Source organism: Opisthocomus hoazin, chromosome 12 (assembly GCF_030867145.1).
Source record: "Opisthocomus hoazin isolate bOpiHoa1 chromosome 12, bOpiHoa1.hap1, whole genome shotgun sequence".
NCBI classification, from domain to species: Eukaryota; Metazoa; Chordata; class Aves; order Opisthocomiformes; family Opisthocomidae; genus Opisthocomus; species Opisthocomus hoazin.
In genome coordinates this window covers 23,387,136-23,400,838 of record NC_134425.1, presented here as the reverse complement: position 1 = coordinate 23,400,838, position 13,703 = coordinate 23,387,136, and the positions used below count along the sequence as shown (strand labels likewise).

Below are 13,703 nucleotides of genomic sequence, written 5' to 3'. Positions count from 1 at the left end.
AGCTCAGGCGGGCAACGGGGTGTTGCTGGCACCCAGCAAACGCTGCTGCACCCCCCCGGGAATATCTGCAGCCCCCCTCCCAGCAGCGCTGAGCATCGCTCTGCCCACCCACCCGCGCAAAACGGGGGAAAAAAATACCCTCAGAGACCTTTTTAGGCTGCTAAAATGGTAAATAGATGAAAATTCCCATTTCTCGCTACATGGCAGGGGTTGGGATCTGGATGGTCTTTAAGGTCCCTTCCAGCCCAAACCATTCTGTGATTCTAAATATGAATGATCTGGGCTGTAAATACTATTTTGCAGCTCTAATTATGGTATTGGGTTTCGTGTGTCTGCAACACAGTTAAATTACACTGCCTGTTACAGCTGCCGCTGAATCTGCTGGCTCTGAAACTCTTAAAATCCTGACTTCTGTACTGGTTTCCCACCATTTGAAGGGCCCGTCCCCTGTTTTATATGTACAGCCTCCAGTCCTGGGCTCAGCGACCGCCCCGCTCGCGTCGCAGCTGTCCAGCTGTGCTCGGCACAGGGGTCCTGCCCATCCCCCATCTTCCCAAGATGGGAAATCCCATCTAATCCTCAGCAGGCGCCTGCGTAGCGCTGCCGCATGGCCGAGGGCTGCTGCACGGCCAGGGTCGGGGGGGCTCTGCTCCAGGGGTGACCCGGCTGTGTCATCGGAGCAGGGGTCTTCATATCCAGCAAGGGGTCATCGCCGTCCTCCTTCCTGCGCGACCCGGGAGCTGCTCTGCACAAGCTGGGCAAGGCTAGGCCCTATGACCAGCGTTTGCTCTTTTCTAGCTCCTGGGGGAATACATATATAAAAAAGTCATATAATTTCATGATATAAAATAATAAGATATAAGATAATAGAATCATAGAATCACAGAATGGTTTGGGTTGGAAGGGTCCTTAACAATCATCTGGATCCAAGCCGCCTGCCGTGAGCAGGGACCCCTTCCACCAACCCAGGGTGCTCAGAGCTCCATCCAACCTGGCCTTGGACACTGCCAGGGAGGGGGCAGCCACAGCTTCCCTGGGCAGCCTGGGCCAGTGTTTCACCACCCTCATGGGGAAGAATTTCTTCCTAATAACTCATCTAAATCTGCCCTCTTTTAGCTTAGAGCCATTCCCCCTTGTCCTATCACTACAGCCCCTTGTGAAAAGCCCCTCTCCATCCTTCCAGTAGCCCCTTCAGGCACTGGCAGCTGCTCTAAGGTCACCCCGGAGCCTTCTCTTCTCCAGGGTGAACAGCCCCAGCTCCCTCAGCCTGTCCTCGTAGGAGAGGTGCTCCAGCCCTCAGATCATCTTCGTGGCGTCCTCTGGCCCCGCTCCAACACATCCATGTCCTTCTCATGTTGGGGGCTCCAGAGCTGGACGCAGGACTCCAGGGGGGTCTCACGAGAGTGGAGTAAAGGGGCAGAATCCCCTGCCTCGCCCTGCTGGGCACGCTTGTCCTGATGCAGCCCAGGGTACGGTTGGCTTTCTGGGCTGCAAGCACACACTGCCGGCTCGTGTTGACCTTCTCATCCACCGGTACCCCCAAGTCCTTCTCCTCAGGGTTGCTCTCGAGCCACTCTCTGCGCAGCCTGTGCTTGTGTTTGGGGTTGCCCCGACCCACGTGCAGGACCTTTTGGAGTTGGACTCAATGATCCTTATGGGTCCCTTCCAACTTGAGATATTCTATGATTCTATGAACATAATTTAACATAATATAGTATAATATAGTATAATATAGTATAATATAATCAAAACAGGTTTGGCCCCAGTTGCTGGCTTTCTAGGCAGGTTGCACGGAGAAGCTGGCAGTGACAGCCCAACAGGTACAAGGATTGTCACCCACCGAGGAGCTGGTTCTTGGCAAAGACTTCAAATCTAACCAAAAATTCACGCTGCCCATGTCTGCCTGGCAGGGGATCCTCCTGCTGGGTCTCCCCCAGTGAGATGCTAAACCCTGAGAAGCCCCTAGATACTGAGCTTAGGAAAACACTGGCAAAAATAACCATCCCCAGCCCTCGAGGAGGGGATGATATGGCTGGAGGGAGCGGGGAGGGATGAGCAATTGCATCTGCACACCTAAATACTTCTTAAAACGAAGACCGAGCCTGTCTGAACAGCAGCAAACCAGCTTTGCTGTCTGCAAGGGCTTTTCTGCTTCTCCTTTCCCATGCCAGGTTTGCTGCCTGAGCCAGAACAGTGTTTCTCCTCCTGTCCCTGGGATGGCATGAGGTGGGAGATGCCTTCAGATGGGGATGGGAAGAGTCGCTGGGCCAGAGCCCTCTCGGGGGAGGCAGGATCCGGCGCAGCAACTGCGTGAATCGTTCCTGGGACAGACCACCACGATCTCTGGATCTCAGGAGCAGGGCTATGAAGACATCAAGGAAAATATCACATCCTTTTATTTCACGCCTTTATACCGAGGAGGTTGGTGTTTTCTGTGCAAGCTCGGGCAAGTGTCTACTCGACGTCCCAGGGGATTACTCATCCTCTCTACTCTTGGCTTCTAATTAGCAACTGAGGGGGAATAAAATAATTAAATATGCCCAAGGTAACGATACTTGGAAACTTCAGGTCACGTTTCAGCCAGGGGAGGTGGCGAGTAGTTGGAGCAGGTGAGTTTGAAGTCTGTGGGAACCTGAAAGACGCAAAGGGAAGGGAAGATGTAGAGGGGGAAAAAAAACACAACAACCCACACAAAGAAAAAGAAGAAAATCCAAATTGTGCACTGGGAAAGTGTTAGATCTGTGAGTTAAAATGATGTCTAGAATTAAGGTGATGCTTAGAGCCCATCCCTGCAGGTGCCAGCAGCGCTGAGCAAGGTGGGGAACACTTGGGGACCCTCCCTTTGCCAGGAGGGTCTGCAGGGATGCGGGGCAGCCCCTGACCCACCAGTACCCCGCTCTCGCAGGTGGGGGACAAGGTAAATTTGAGCCCTTTTATTTCCCAGCCAAAGCCCAGTCGATCCTCACCCCCTTCCTCCCCTTGGGACTGCAATTCTGCTCTCGCTAGACCTCGAAGTAATTCCTATTAACATTTATGAGAATTTCATGATCAAAAGAGGAATCAGCCCTTTCATCTTCCAGACGTGCCTGAACACACATCGCCCGGCCCCAGAACCCCGTACCGCCGGGTGGGAGCTCCCGCCCCGTGCTGGGGTCCCTTGGGATGCACACCCCAAACCCGGCGGGGAGTCTGCTGGGCCAGGCTCACCCTCCTGGATCCAATTCCATGCCATCACTTCGGGATTTGTTCCTTTGTCTCCCCCCCCAAGAATAGATCATCACCAAACCACCTCCTTCTCCACGCTGTTTTTTGAAGGGGAAGGTAGTATTGATAGCTCATTTCCAGATAAGAAATACAGAATAGATTTCCAGCCCTTGCCCAGAGCCATAGGATGAGCCGGCGGCTGAGCCCGGCTGAGGAACCCAGACTCGGAGTCCCAGCCCAGCGCGGCCGGCTGGGTTGCAAGGCAGCTCCCCAACAGCCCACATCAAAGCGTGCTGCAGGGTTGCGAAAGCGTTGCAGTATTGCACGAGGTGCAATTCCTGCTTAATGAAAATCTGCTCATCCCCTTCCCGCTGCCAGCGGGCCCTCGCCGAAGCTGCAGCCCTGTTGCCACAGACGTGACCGCGGGCCAGTGAAGCCCACCACGGAGGGCATTTACCCAGGCAAACGGAGACACGCTGTGTCTTTGCTGATAGCTGAGCATCTGGCGAGGCACCAGCTGGGATATATTTTCCCAGAGCTGCAACCGAGGTGCAGGCAGGGATTTGGCAGGAGAGCGGGCACCTCCTGGGGAAGGCGCGAGGAGGGAAAGCAGACGATGGGCTTAGCTCATGTCTGCCACTAAGACCAGAACAAGTCTTTGCTCACCTTTTTCTGGGAAAAAATAGAAGCCTGCACAGCGTGAGGTCACCCCACTGATCCGGTTTCACTCCCAAATGGTTTCCAAGGCTTTGCCGATGCACATGGGGAGCGGTTGGGAACGGCGTCCCAGGGCAGGCGAGGGGTGATTCACCCCCTTCCTCCTCTGCCAAAGGGCTGGCAAGCGCCGGCAAAACAAAACAACGTCAGCACCTATTTCCCCTGTTTTAAACACTTATTTATCATCAGGAAATAATAACCTGAGATACTCGTCAAATAAAAGCCGAGCCCGCTTTCTAAGCAGTGATCACTCCCACGGCTTCCTGACGGCTTTCAGCGTTTTGAGCGTGCTGTGTGTTTGTTGGGTGCCAAGGGGGTGCACAAGCCCCCTTCTTTTCACTGTTTCGGTTCCAAAAGTTGGTCCCAGGTGGGTTACGGCTCCTCACACCCCCAGCAGTGCAGGCACAGCCGGCCATGGCTTTCCTGCTCGGGGTCCAGCACAAACAGGCAGCTGGAGCGGGCAGAGCTGAGGTGCCCTCGCTGCTGCCACGGCATCGGCGGCACCCATGGGTGCCCTGCCCAGGCGATGTGCCACAGGGCGTCAGCATCCTGCCCGGAAAGCAGCAGGCAACGGTGAGTGGCAGTGTGCCCCCGGGGTCTCCATCCTGTGCCCAGGCTGCTTTCGCACCTCCCTGGCATCCCTGCCCGTGGGCCATACCAGTCTGAGCCATGGTGCTGTGCCAGCGGCAGGGTGGGTCACCAAACCCGGCACTGCTCAGGAGGGGACAACGAGCCTGGAGTGGTGCTCTGGGGAGACTCGTGCCCTCAGAGAGGGGAGACGGGGTCCTGTAGTCATCCGCAGGGTCCCCCGAAGGTGATGTGCTGGGGTGGCTGCAGAAAATCACGGACAACCGGAGGCAGAGGCAGGTTCGTCACGTGCCACGGCATGACCAGGGGTGACCGGAGCCGCACGTCCGTCAGCGGGGAGTCAGGGCAGGCCCATGCCACGTCACCTCCTCGGGACCTGGCTGCTGCCCCTTCCTCCTCACCTGCCTGGCACCCACGCTGAGTCGCTGCCAGCCCCGGCACCGTCCCGTGGTTTTCGGCACTCGGTTCCAGTCACCCCGTGTGTCACAGGTGCCCGTCGCAGGAGCAGGTGCCTCCACCGCGTCTTCCTGAAGGCTGTCAGCCTCCTTCACCCCTTCCCGGGGAGCCCCATCCCTGCAGTGCCCTGCAGAGCCATCACCCCGACTCAGCCATCACTACCCCACCGGCAAGCGTCATCTCCGGCTCTGCCTGGAGCGCCGGAGCCTCTCGCTGACTCACGCGCGTTGATTTGGCCGGCAGGCTCGGGGTGATTGCCACAGATGAGCCTGGGGACACAGCCAGGAATCCCATGCAGGGGACAGGGCCGCCGAGGGGTACAGCTCTGGCATGGCAAGGGCTGGCGAATAATTGCCTCGCGGGGATCCTGCCCGTTTTGCTCGGCTCTGGGGAGCAGCATCAGGCTTGTTTAAATGATGGGGAACTCCCAGGCTCTCCCAGCAAATGGAGGGCAGGGGCCAGAAGGCAAACTGGGGCTCACAGGGCCTTGCAGCTGGGGGTATTTCAGCAGCAGGAAGGTCTCCCTGGGGTCCCGGCTCTGCAGCTCATCACCCCAGTTGCAGGCTGCTCCTGGAGTTGTCCCGGCTGATGCACGTCCGACTGACAACCCACTGCTCCAGCCCTATCCCAGATTAATCGCAGAACGGACCGGGAGCAACACAAGACCTCCCAGAGCCCTGAAGCCCAGTCCTGCATCACCTAGAAGATGCTTTTTTGCTTTTGTGCAAAGAAAGGAAGGAAAGAAGGGAAAAAAGGGCTGGGGTCCGTGCTGGGTGCTTTTCCTCCACCCCGTCCTTGAGCAGAAGGGGTTGCACAGCGCAGCTGACGATGTTCTGTTCCCTTCACATGGGCTTTGCCTTCCTCCCCCCATGCTGGAGAGGAGGGACCACTTTGGAGGGGCTGCCTGTCCCCACATCCCCAGGCCACCACCAGCCAGGGACAGGGGCAATCTGCCGACACCGTGGCTGCAGCTGGGTGGCCAAGGGTGCGGGAGGACGCGGCGGATGCTGCAGTGGCACTGCTGCTCTCCATGTATCTGTCACAACATGGCTGGAAGCATTTTGCCCGGGCATATTTGTGCACGGTGCGAGTGTGCTTGGCTGGTTATTTCAGAAGCAGGGCACATGCAGGACCCCAAGGAGATGTCCCCACCTCTGCCATGACACCCACCACACAGGGGGCGTAGCCGGGGCCCATTGCACATGTGTCGCCTGGCACATTCATGTTTCCCTGCTCCCGCGGGAGCAACTGACGCCCTTGGCACGTGCCTGGTCCCTGGCACCATCCCCCGCCATCACGCCCCGGTGCATCACCGGCAGCGTGATGCTCACACGGCCACAAGGCTGACACGCCAGGCCACCAACGAGCCGCTGCCGGGGCGGCCGGGGTGAGGAAGGGGCCCATTGGCTCTGCCTTCCTCAGGCTTTCATGTACCGATTTCCCACCCTGGCCTGGCTGGGCTGGAGGAGACACCGAGTCAGGGCGCTGGCACCGCTCCCCACCAGGTCACCCAACAAGCTCTGAACATGCCCAGACAGCTGGGTGGTAAAAATACTCCCTGGCCTGCTGCTTAGGCTGGATTAGCATCGCCTCCGACAAACCGCCTTAGCCAGGCACCGCAGGCAAAAGCCCAGCCAGGATAAAACCCCAAAGCGAAGGAGTTTCAGGGCAGCTGTGGTGGGGTACCACCGGCACCGGGGAGCATGCAGAAACTGCGGGGATGGGGAGGAGGGATGCTTCGTGGCTGGCAATGCCTCCTGGCCGCAGCGCAGTCCCTCCCCGCACCCAAAATCTCAGAAAGCATCATTTTTTTCCGCGCCTTCCACCTCAAGCCCTCCCTGCTCTTTCGAGTGGGTGGCTAAAACCCACCGGAGGAGTTCACCAGGGTGATGGCAGCTCGCCCGCCACCCTCCTCCCCTGCACACCCGGCTGATGGCGTGCGGAAATTAATTCAGACGGGTGGGACGGAGCACCCCAGCCAGGAAGGAGACAGGGACCCTGAGGTGCCATGCGCGGTGCCGAGGGGACGTGGGCGCCGCCATCCCGGGGCGCTGGGAGGGCACGGCGGGCTCCGGCCGGGCCAGTCTGGCTCGTTGCTGCTCCCACTCGCAGGGAGGGTGTCGGAGCTACAGGATGGTGTCCAGGACAGGGACCGCATCCCTGTCACCCCACCATGCCTGCTCCCCATCACCCCGCTGTGCCGGCTCTGGGAGGAGGGGGCTGAGAGCTCCTGGCAGTGGTGGCAGCCCCGGGATCAATGAACCCCCCTGAGACGTCTTGGGGCTCAGCAGCTTGATTTTGACAAAGGGCCAGGCTGCGGGGTCCTCCCTGTTTGCACCCCCTCAGCCCCCAGCCCCTGGGAGCCGAACAGCACTCCCAAAGCAGGTGCCATCCGTGTGATGAGAGCTGGCCGTTCTCTGCACCCACCCTCCTCCCCCCCCCAGCATCTCAGAGGGGAGAGGGGGCCACCCAGGCACCCCAGGAGGGGGGACACGGGAGCCCCAAGTCCTGCCCGGCCACCCGGGGAGTGAATCAGCAGCGCCCGGGGCAGGTGCCTGGCTGAGCCGTGTGCAGGCTGCGAGGGGCGGAGGTTTTGCACTCGCTCTCGCCCGGCCATGGATAAATAGCAGGCGGCTGCGAGTCCTGCCAAAGCCGCTCTTCCCATCGCCCAACGCTTCCGACAGCCGGCAGCCAGCCCAGGCAGACATGGACTCCCAGGACTGCCCTTGCGCCACGGGTAAGCCAGCGTTCCCCTTCGCCTCGTCCCTGGTGGGCTGCGGGAGCCGGAGCATCCCGGCAGGACCACCGATGCTCCAGGCCATCGCCCTCCTCCGCCATCCCTGATGCTCTCATCACGGCCGAGCCGGCTGCTGAAATCCTTTCGCAGCGTTGTGGTGTCACACCTGGAGCATCTCCCCGGGAAGCGGCCGGGAATGCCGTGACCTCCTCACACCGAGTGAGGCCGAAGCATCGTTCCTGGCTGGTGCCGCCGGAGAGCGGATGCTCGGAGGGGCGGCGATGCGATCCCTGTGGCCCTCGCCCCAGAGCATCCCCGCTGATCCCCAGGGATGTGGGGGGGTCCCCTCCCACCACTGCTTCTCAACTCATTTTCTCCTTTTCGCTGTCTTTTAGGTGGCACCTGCACCTGCGGGGACAATTGCAAATGCAAAAACTGCAAATGCACATCGTGCAAAAAAGGTGAGGGGGGTCCCCGCACCCCATGGGGGGACAGAAACACTCATGGGGGTTTTCACTGCACATCCCTAGACAGACAGAATCAAACCAGGCTCTGTACTGCCAGAGATGAGTTTATTCCTCCTGTATTTTTTTGCCCCCAGAGGAGCACAGCATGAATCCTTATCCCCCCCTCCCAAGCAATACAAGCCACCCAGTATCACCCCAAACTCCCTGTACCCCTCACTGGTGCCCAAGGCGCAGCCCAAGGGGATGCCCTGGGAGGAAACCAGTACCGGGATTTCTTCCGGCTGCTCCTGGCACCGTCACGCCTGGGCAGAGCAGGGAGCAGCAGGGTGTGGACAGAGCGGGGCTGGGGGGGCTCTGGTGAGCCCCTGGGGTCCTGCACCCTCCTGCTGCCTCCCACCGCCGGCCCCGGGTGCAAAAACACCCCGGGAGATGCCGCCAGGGATGGGGGTGCTGCTAAAAGGGAGGACACAGGGGTCGGTGGGAGGTCTCCGAACCAGCCATCCCCCGCGGGATCCCCCCAAACCCCACCTCGAGACCCCCCCCGGGAACATCCCTGACTTATTTTCCTCCTCCCCGCAGGCTGCTGCTCCTGCTGCCCGGCGGGATGTGCCAAGTGCGCGCAGGGCTGCGTCTGCAAGGGCCCCCCCTCTGCCAAGTGCAGCTGCTGCAAATAAGGACCCCTGGCTGCACATCTGGGGGGGGCTGAACATCTGGGGGGCCGAAGAAGAATAACCTTATTGTGTATGTTGGGTGTTTTTTTATAAATATTCAGATATCTCTAGTGTTTGTCAAGTGCAACGTGTAATAAGCTACCTAAATAAAGCAATGTGTATATAAAGGTCTATAAGGAACCTGAGACTTCTGTTGGACGGGGCCGTTTCCCCCGGGAGCGGGAGGGCAGCATGTCTGGAGAGTCATGGCAAAGAGCTCGCGTCTTATTTCTGCTCCTTTCTTCCAGTCTCGGCTCTACCCTCCCTACCAGCAGCTCTGACTTGTTTTTAACACTTTTCCCTGCACAACAAGGTAATTCCTAGTGTGGTTTTTTCCCCGCCCTGTTGCTACCCAAGGGCAAATCCCATGCTCTCTCCTCCACCAGAAATCCTCAGGGCTAAAGAGCAGCTCGTTATTACAAGCCTTCTTCACAGCGTAATAACCACGGCAGCCCTGCCCACTTCCAGGGGTAACGTTTCCACGGCAGGTGGGGCAGCAGGGGAACGGGTTGAGTTTTCCTCCTGGCACTGCAGTTGAACTGGCTGGAAGAACCACCCTGCCCTGCTTATCCCCCCACCCCGCCAGCCTGGTGCGGTGCTTCAACGGGGAGCCCCACGGGACCTGGATGCCCACGATGGGGTGCGATGCCTGCAGCGGGGCACAGCGCACACGATGCAATGCCTGCAATGGGCTGTGATGCCTACGCCAGGGTGCAATGCCCACGACGGGCTGTGATGCCCACAATGGGCTGTGATGCCCACGATGGGTTGCGATGTCCATGCCAGTGCGCAATGCCTGCAGTGGGACGTGATTACCATGATGGCTTGCAATGCCCATGACAGGGTGCAATGTCCACAATGGGATGCGATGGCCACGTTGGGATGCGATGCCCATGCCGGGGCGTGATGCCTGCAGTGTGTTGCGATGCGCATGCCAGGGTGCAATGCCTGTGACTGGGTGCAATGCCCACAACGGGATGCGATGCCCATGCCAGGGCGCGATGCCCGCTATGGGTTGTGATGCCCGTGATGGGTGGCGATGCCCATGCCAGGGTGCAATGCCCACAATAGCATGTGACACCTGCAACAGCCTGCAATGCCCATGCCAGGGTGCCATGCCTGTGAAAAGGTGTGATGCCCATGCCAGGGTGCAATGTCCACAATGGGATGTGATGCCCACAATGGGTTGTGATGCCCATGACAAGGTGCAATGTCCGCGATGGGATATCATGTCCACGATGGGTGGCGATGCCCATGCCAGGCTGTAATGTTCACGATGGGATGTGATGCCCACAACAGGTTGCGATGCCCATGACAGGGTGCAATGCCCACATTGGGATGCGATGCCCATGCCGGGGTGTGATGCCTGTGACTGGGTGCGATGTCCACAATGGGATGCGATTACAGAATCACAGAATCCCAGTATGACAGGGGTTGGCAGGGACCTCTGTGGGTCACCCAGTCCAACCCCCTGCCCAAGCAGAGTCACCCAGAGCAGGCTGCACAGGACCACATCCAGGCGGGTCTTGAATATCTCCAGAGAAGGAGACTCCACAACCCCTCTGGGCAGCCTGGGCCAGGGCTCCGTCACCCTCAGAGGGAAGGAGTTCTTCCTCATGTTCAGCTGGAACTTCCTCTGCTTCAGTTTGTGCCCGTTGCCCCTTGTCCTGTTGCTGGGCACCACTGGAAAGAGTCTGGTCCACATGGGATGCAATGCCCATGGTGTGATGCGATGCCCACAGTGGGGTGCAATGCCCACGATGGGGCAGGTGGGAGGTGATTCTGCCCCCCTACTTCACTCTCATGAGACCCCACCTCCAGCACTGGGTTCAGCTCTGGGGCCTCTAGCACAAGAAAGACACCGACCTGCTCCAGCGGGTCTGGAGGAGACCACGAAGGTGATCAGGGGTTGGAGCACCCCCCTGTGAGGACAAGCTGAGAGGGTTGGGGTTGTTCAGCCTGGAGAAGAGAAGGCTCCGAGGAGACCCCGAGTACTTAAAGGGGGCGTGCAGGAAAGATAGGGGGGGACTCTTTGTCAGGGAGTGTAGTGCCAGGGCGAAGGGTAACAGTTTTAGACTGAAATAGAATAGGTTTAGATTAGATATTAGGAAGAAATTCTTCACCATGAGGGTGGTGGGGTCCTGGCCCAGGCTGCCCAGAGAAGCTGTGGCTGTCCCCTCCCTGGCAGGATCCAGGGCCAGGCTGGATGGGGCTGGGAGGACCCTGGGCTGGTGGAAGGGGTCCCTGTCCATGGCAGGGGGGTGGGAACTGGATGATCTCTAAGGTCCCTTCCAATCCAAACCATTCTATGATGGGATGCGATGCCCATGAAGGGATGTGATGCCCATGCCAGGGTGCAACGCCCACAACAGGGTATGACGCCCACGCCAGCACGTGATGCTCGCCCTGCCAGAGCACAGCCATGCTGCTGCCACCACGCTGCTCCCCAGGTGCCACTTCCCAGGACACACGAGGGGTCCCGCCTGTCCCCGCGCTCCCCAAATGCAGCCTGTTTGGCCTCTTTTTAGCTGCAAACCCCTTCCTGACCCAACCAGCCACCGCTGCCAGGACTCAGCCAGGGTTTCGGCACGGCCAAGAGCACCCCGGCGCACCACCGCTCGCGGTGCCAACGCCCAGGGGACACCCCTGTGCTCCAGGAGGGCTCTTGCCCCAGGGCATCCCCTGAGATGCCACCATCACCCACCCCACGCTTTCAACGGGCGTGAAGCACACCCACACGCCGGCTGAATGTAGGTCAGAGCAGGGGTGCCGCAGGCAGGGTGCAGCACCAGCTCTGGAGCACCAAACTCAACTCCATGCTGCAAATAGCAGGTTTACCTCTACTCCTTCCCACACGGAGAAATTCAAGTGCCAATCACGCAAAGGCGTTGTCGTGGAGCCCACAACAAGCGTGAAGGAGCGGTTGCTAACAGGATTTATCCTCAAATCTGTGGTTCCACCAGCGGGGCTGACGGCATGCTTGCAGCCTTGCTGTCCCCAGCAGGTTGGCATCGGTCCTGCCCCATGGCTCTGCCCCAGGCCCGACAGCAGCGCGATGGAGAGCACTATTGGACGCCATCCTCTGCCCGTGCGGGAAGCGGGGGGCAGATGGGGGTCCCAGCAGCCCAGCTCCGAGCCCTGAGACCTGCGCTGGGCAGCTGCAGTTCCTCTGCTGGCTTTACGGCTGCCATAAAATCGGAGTTGGACCCGGCACCCCTCTTACACAGGCACAGCCTCGGGATTAACCGCTCCCTGCCAGACTCCGGGAAATCGAAGCACCAGCAGCAACATGGGACCCCCCCTGAGGTCCCCTCTCCTCGCTGATGTCCAGCACATGCCCTACACCCCGGCATTTTGGCAAGCCCACAGCTCGGGGGAGACATGGCTCATCCCTCCCTGTCCTGCTGCGGGGTGACCTCATTATCCAGTGGAAATGCCCCGATTGGGAAACGGGATGTTTTCCGGGCTCTTTTCCTGTCCCGGCTCCACGCTCGGTGCTGTCGGGATGCTGTGCTGCCCCTTCCCGCTCGCAGTGACCGGGGGCCTGGGGCCACGTGCAGTGCGATCCGGCACAGCCGCTCCACGGCTGACGTGTGGGATTCCCAGAAACCCGGGAATTCACCCGCGTCCCTCGCAGCCTTGCCCCCTGCACGCCTGCATGTGACAGGGTGCATGTCCCCGTGTTGGGTGGCGGGGGGGGGGGGCTCTCCTTTCTTCGAACAGGGGTGCTCCAGAGCCCACCCCCGACGAGGGGGACGGGGACAGGGGGCAGCACCGTCCGGCAGCGCTGTGCTGGGGGGGGTGTCCGGGAAGCGATTTCACAACCCGTGTTTATGTGCCGTAAGACAGCACGCGCACCGTGACCTCACCTCTGCTCCCTTCCCGCTCAGCCAGCGGTGAGCGCAATACCTGCTGGCTTAGCTTCCTATTTACCTCCCCTGGCTGCTGCCTGCGAAATACTGCCAGGGAAAAAAAAAAAAAAAAAAAAAGAAAAAAAAAATCGGTGTTTTTGCAAACAAGCACAAGCCGTTCCCTGACACAACCTCCCGGGGCCAGCGACCTGCTCCTCAGCCCAGGGGCCGCTGGCCTGGGCACCACAGGGACCGACCCCGGCCGCAGCGCTGCTTCCCAGCCCGGACTTGCCCCGTTTGCAACAAAAACAACCCCACGAGCGCTGGGTGCAGGCATGGGGACGGCCTGTCCCTGGCCCAGCCGCTGCTTTCCGTGCCCGCTGCCAAGCTGGCTGCACACACGAGCATGGTGGTGGCAGCCAGCTGGCACGTAAAGACGGCGACCAGGTGGAAAACCCACGGGCACCGGCGACGCTGCGAAGCCGTGACGCCCAGCAGTGCCCGGCCGGCCATGCCACGCTCCCACGCTGCGCCCCGGTGCTCACCCCTCCCGCGGGCCCAGCCGAACCCCCCAGCCGCCCGCAGCCCACGGCCCCCCCAAAGCTGGCGGGGGCACAGCCACAGCCCGGCTCCGGGCACAGACCCGCGGGAGGTGGTGGCAGTGCCACGCCAGCGCTGCCATGCCCGCCTTAGCTGCTGCCAGCGCCTGGGACCCCGGGCGTGCAGCACCCTGCTGAGGAGGGGAACCCCGGGGAGGGCGGCGGGCAGGGCCGTGACCCGGGCTGAGCACGGCCCCGGGGTGAGCACGGCCCGGGGGTGAGCACGGCCCCATGGTGGGCACGGCCCCATGGTGGGCACGGCCCCACGGCACCGCCCCGAGGTGAGCACGGCCCCGGGGTGAGCCCGGCCCCACGCTGAGCACGGCCCGGGGGTGAGCACGGCCCGGGGGTGAGCACGGCCCCACGGCCGCGGG

The 13,703-nt window shown here is 60.4% G+C and overlaps 1 protein-coding gene across 1 annotated transcript; it reads left to right on the top strand.

The window, feature by feature from the left end:
• Positions 1–7,596: 7,596 nt before the first annotated feature.
• On the top strand, positions 7,597–9,016 carry LOC142362853 (metallothionein-1). Its single transcript, XM_075433685.1, has 3 exons — positions 7,597–7,702; positions 8,098–8,163; positions 8,749–9,016. The coding sequence occupies exons 1-3, from the start codon at positions 7,672–7,674 to the stop codon at positions 8,841–8,843; spliced, it is 192 nt and encodes a 63-aa protein (XP_075289800.1). The 5' UTR covers positions 7,597–7,671; the 3' UTR covers positions 8,844–9,016.
• The last annotated feature ends 4,687 nt before the right edge of the window (positions 9,017–13,703 follow it).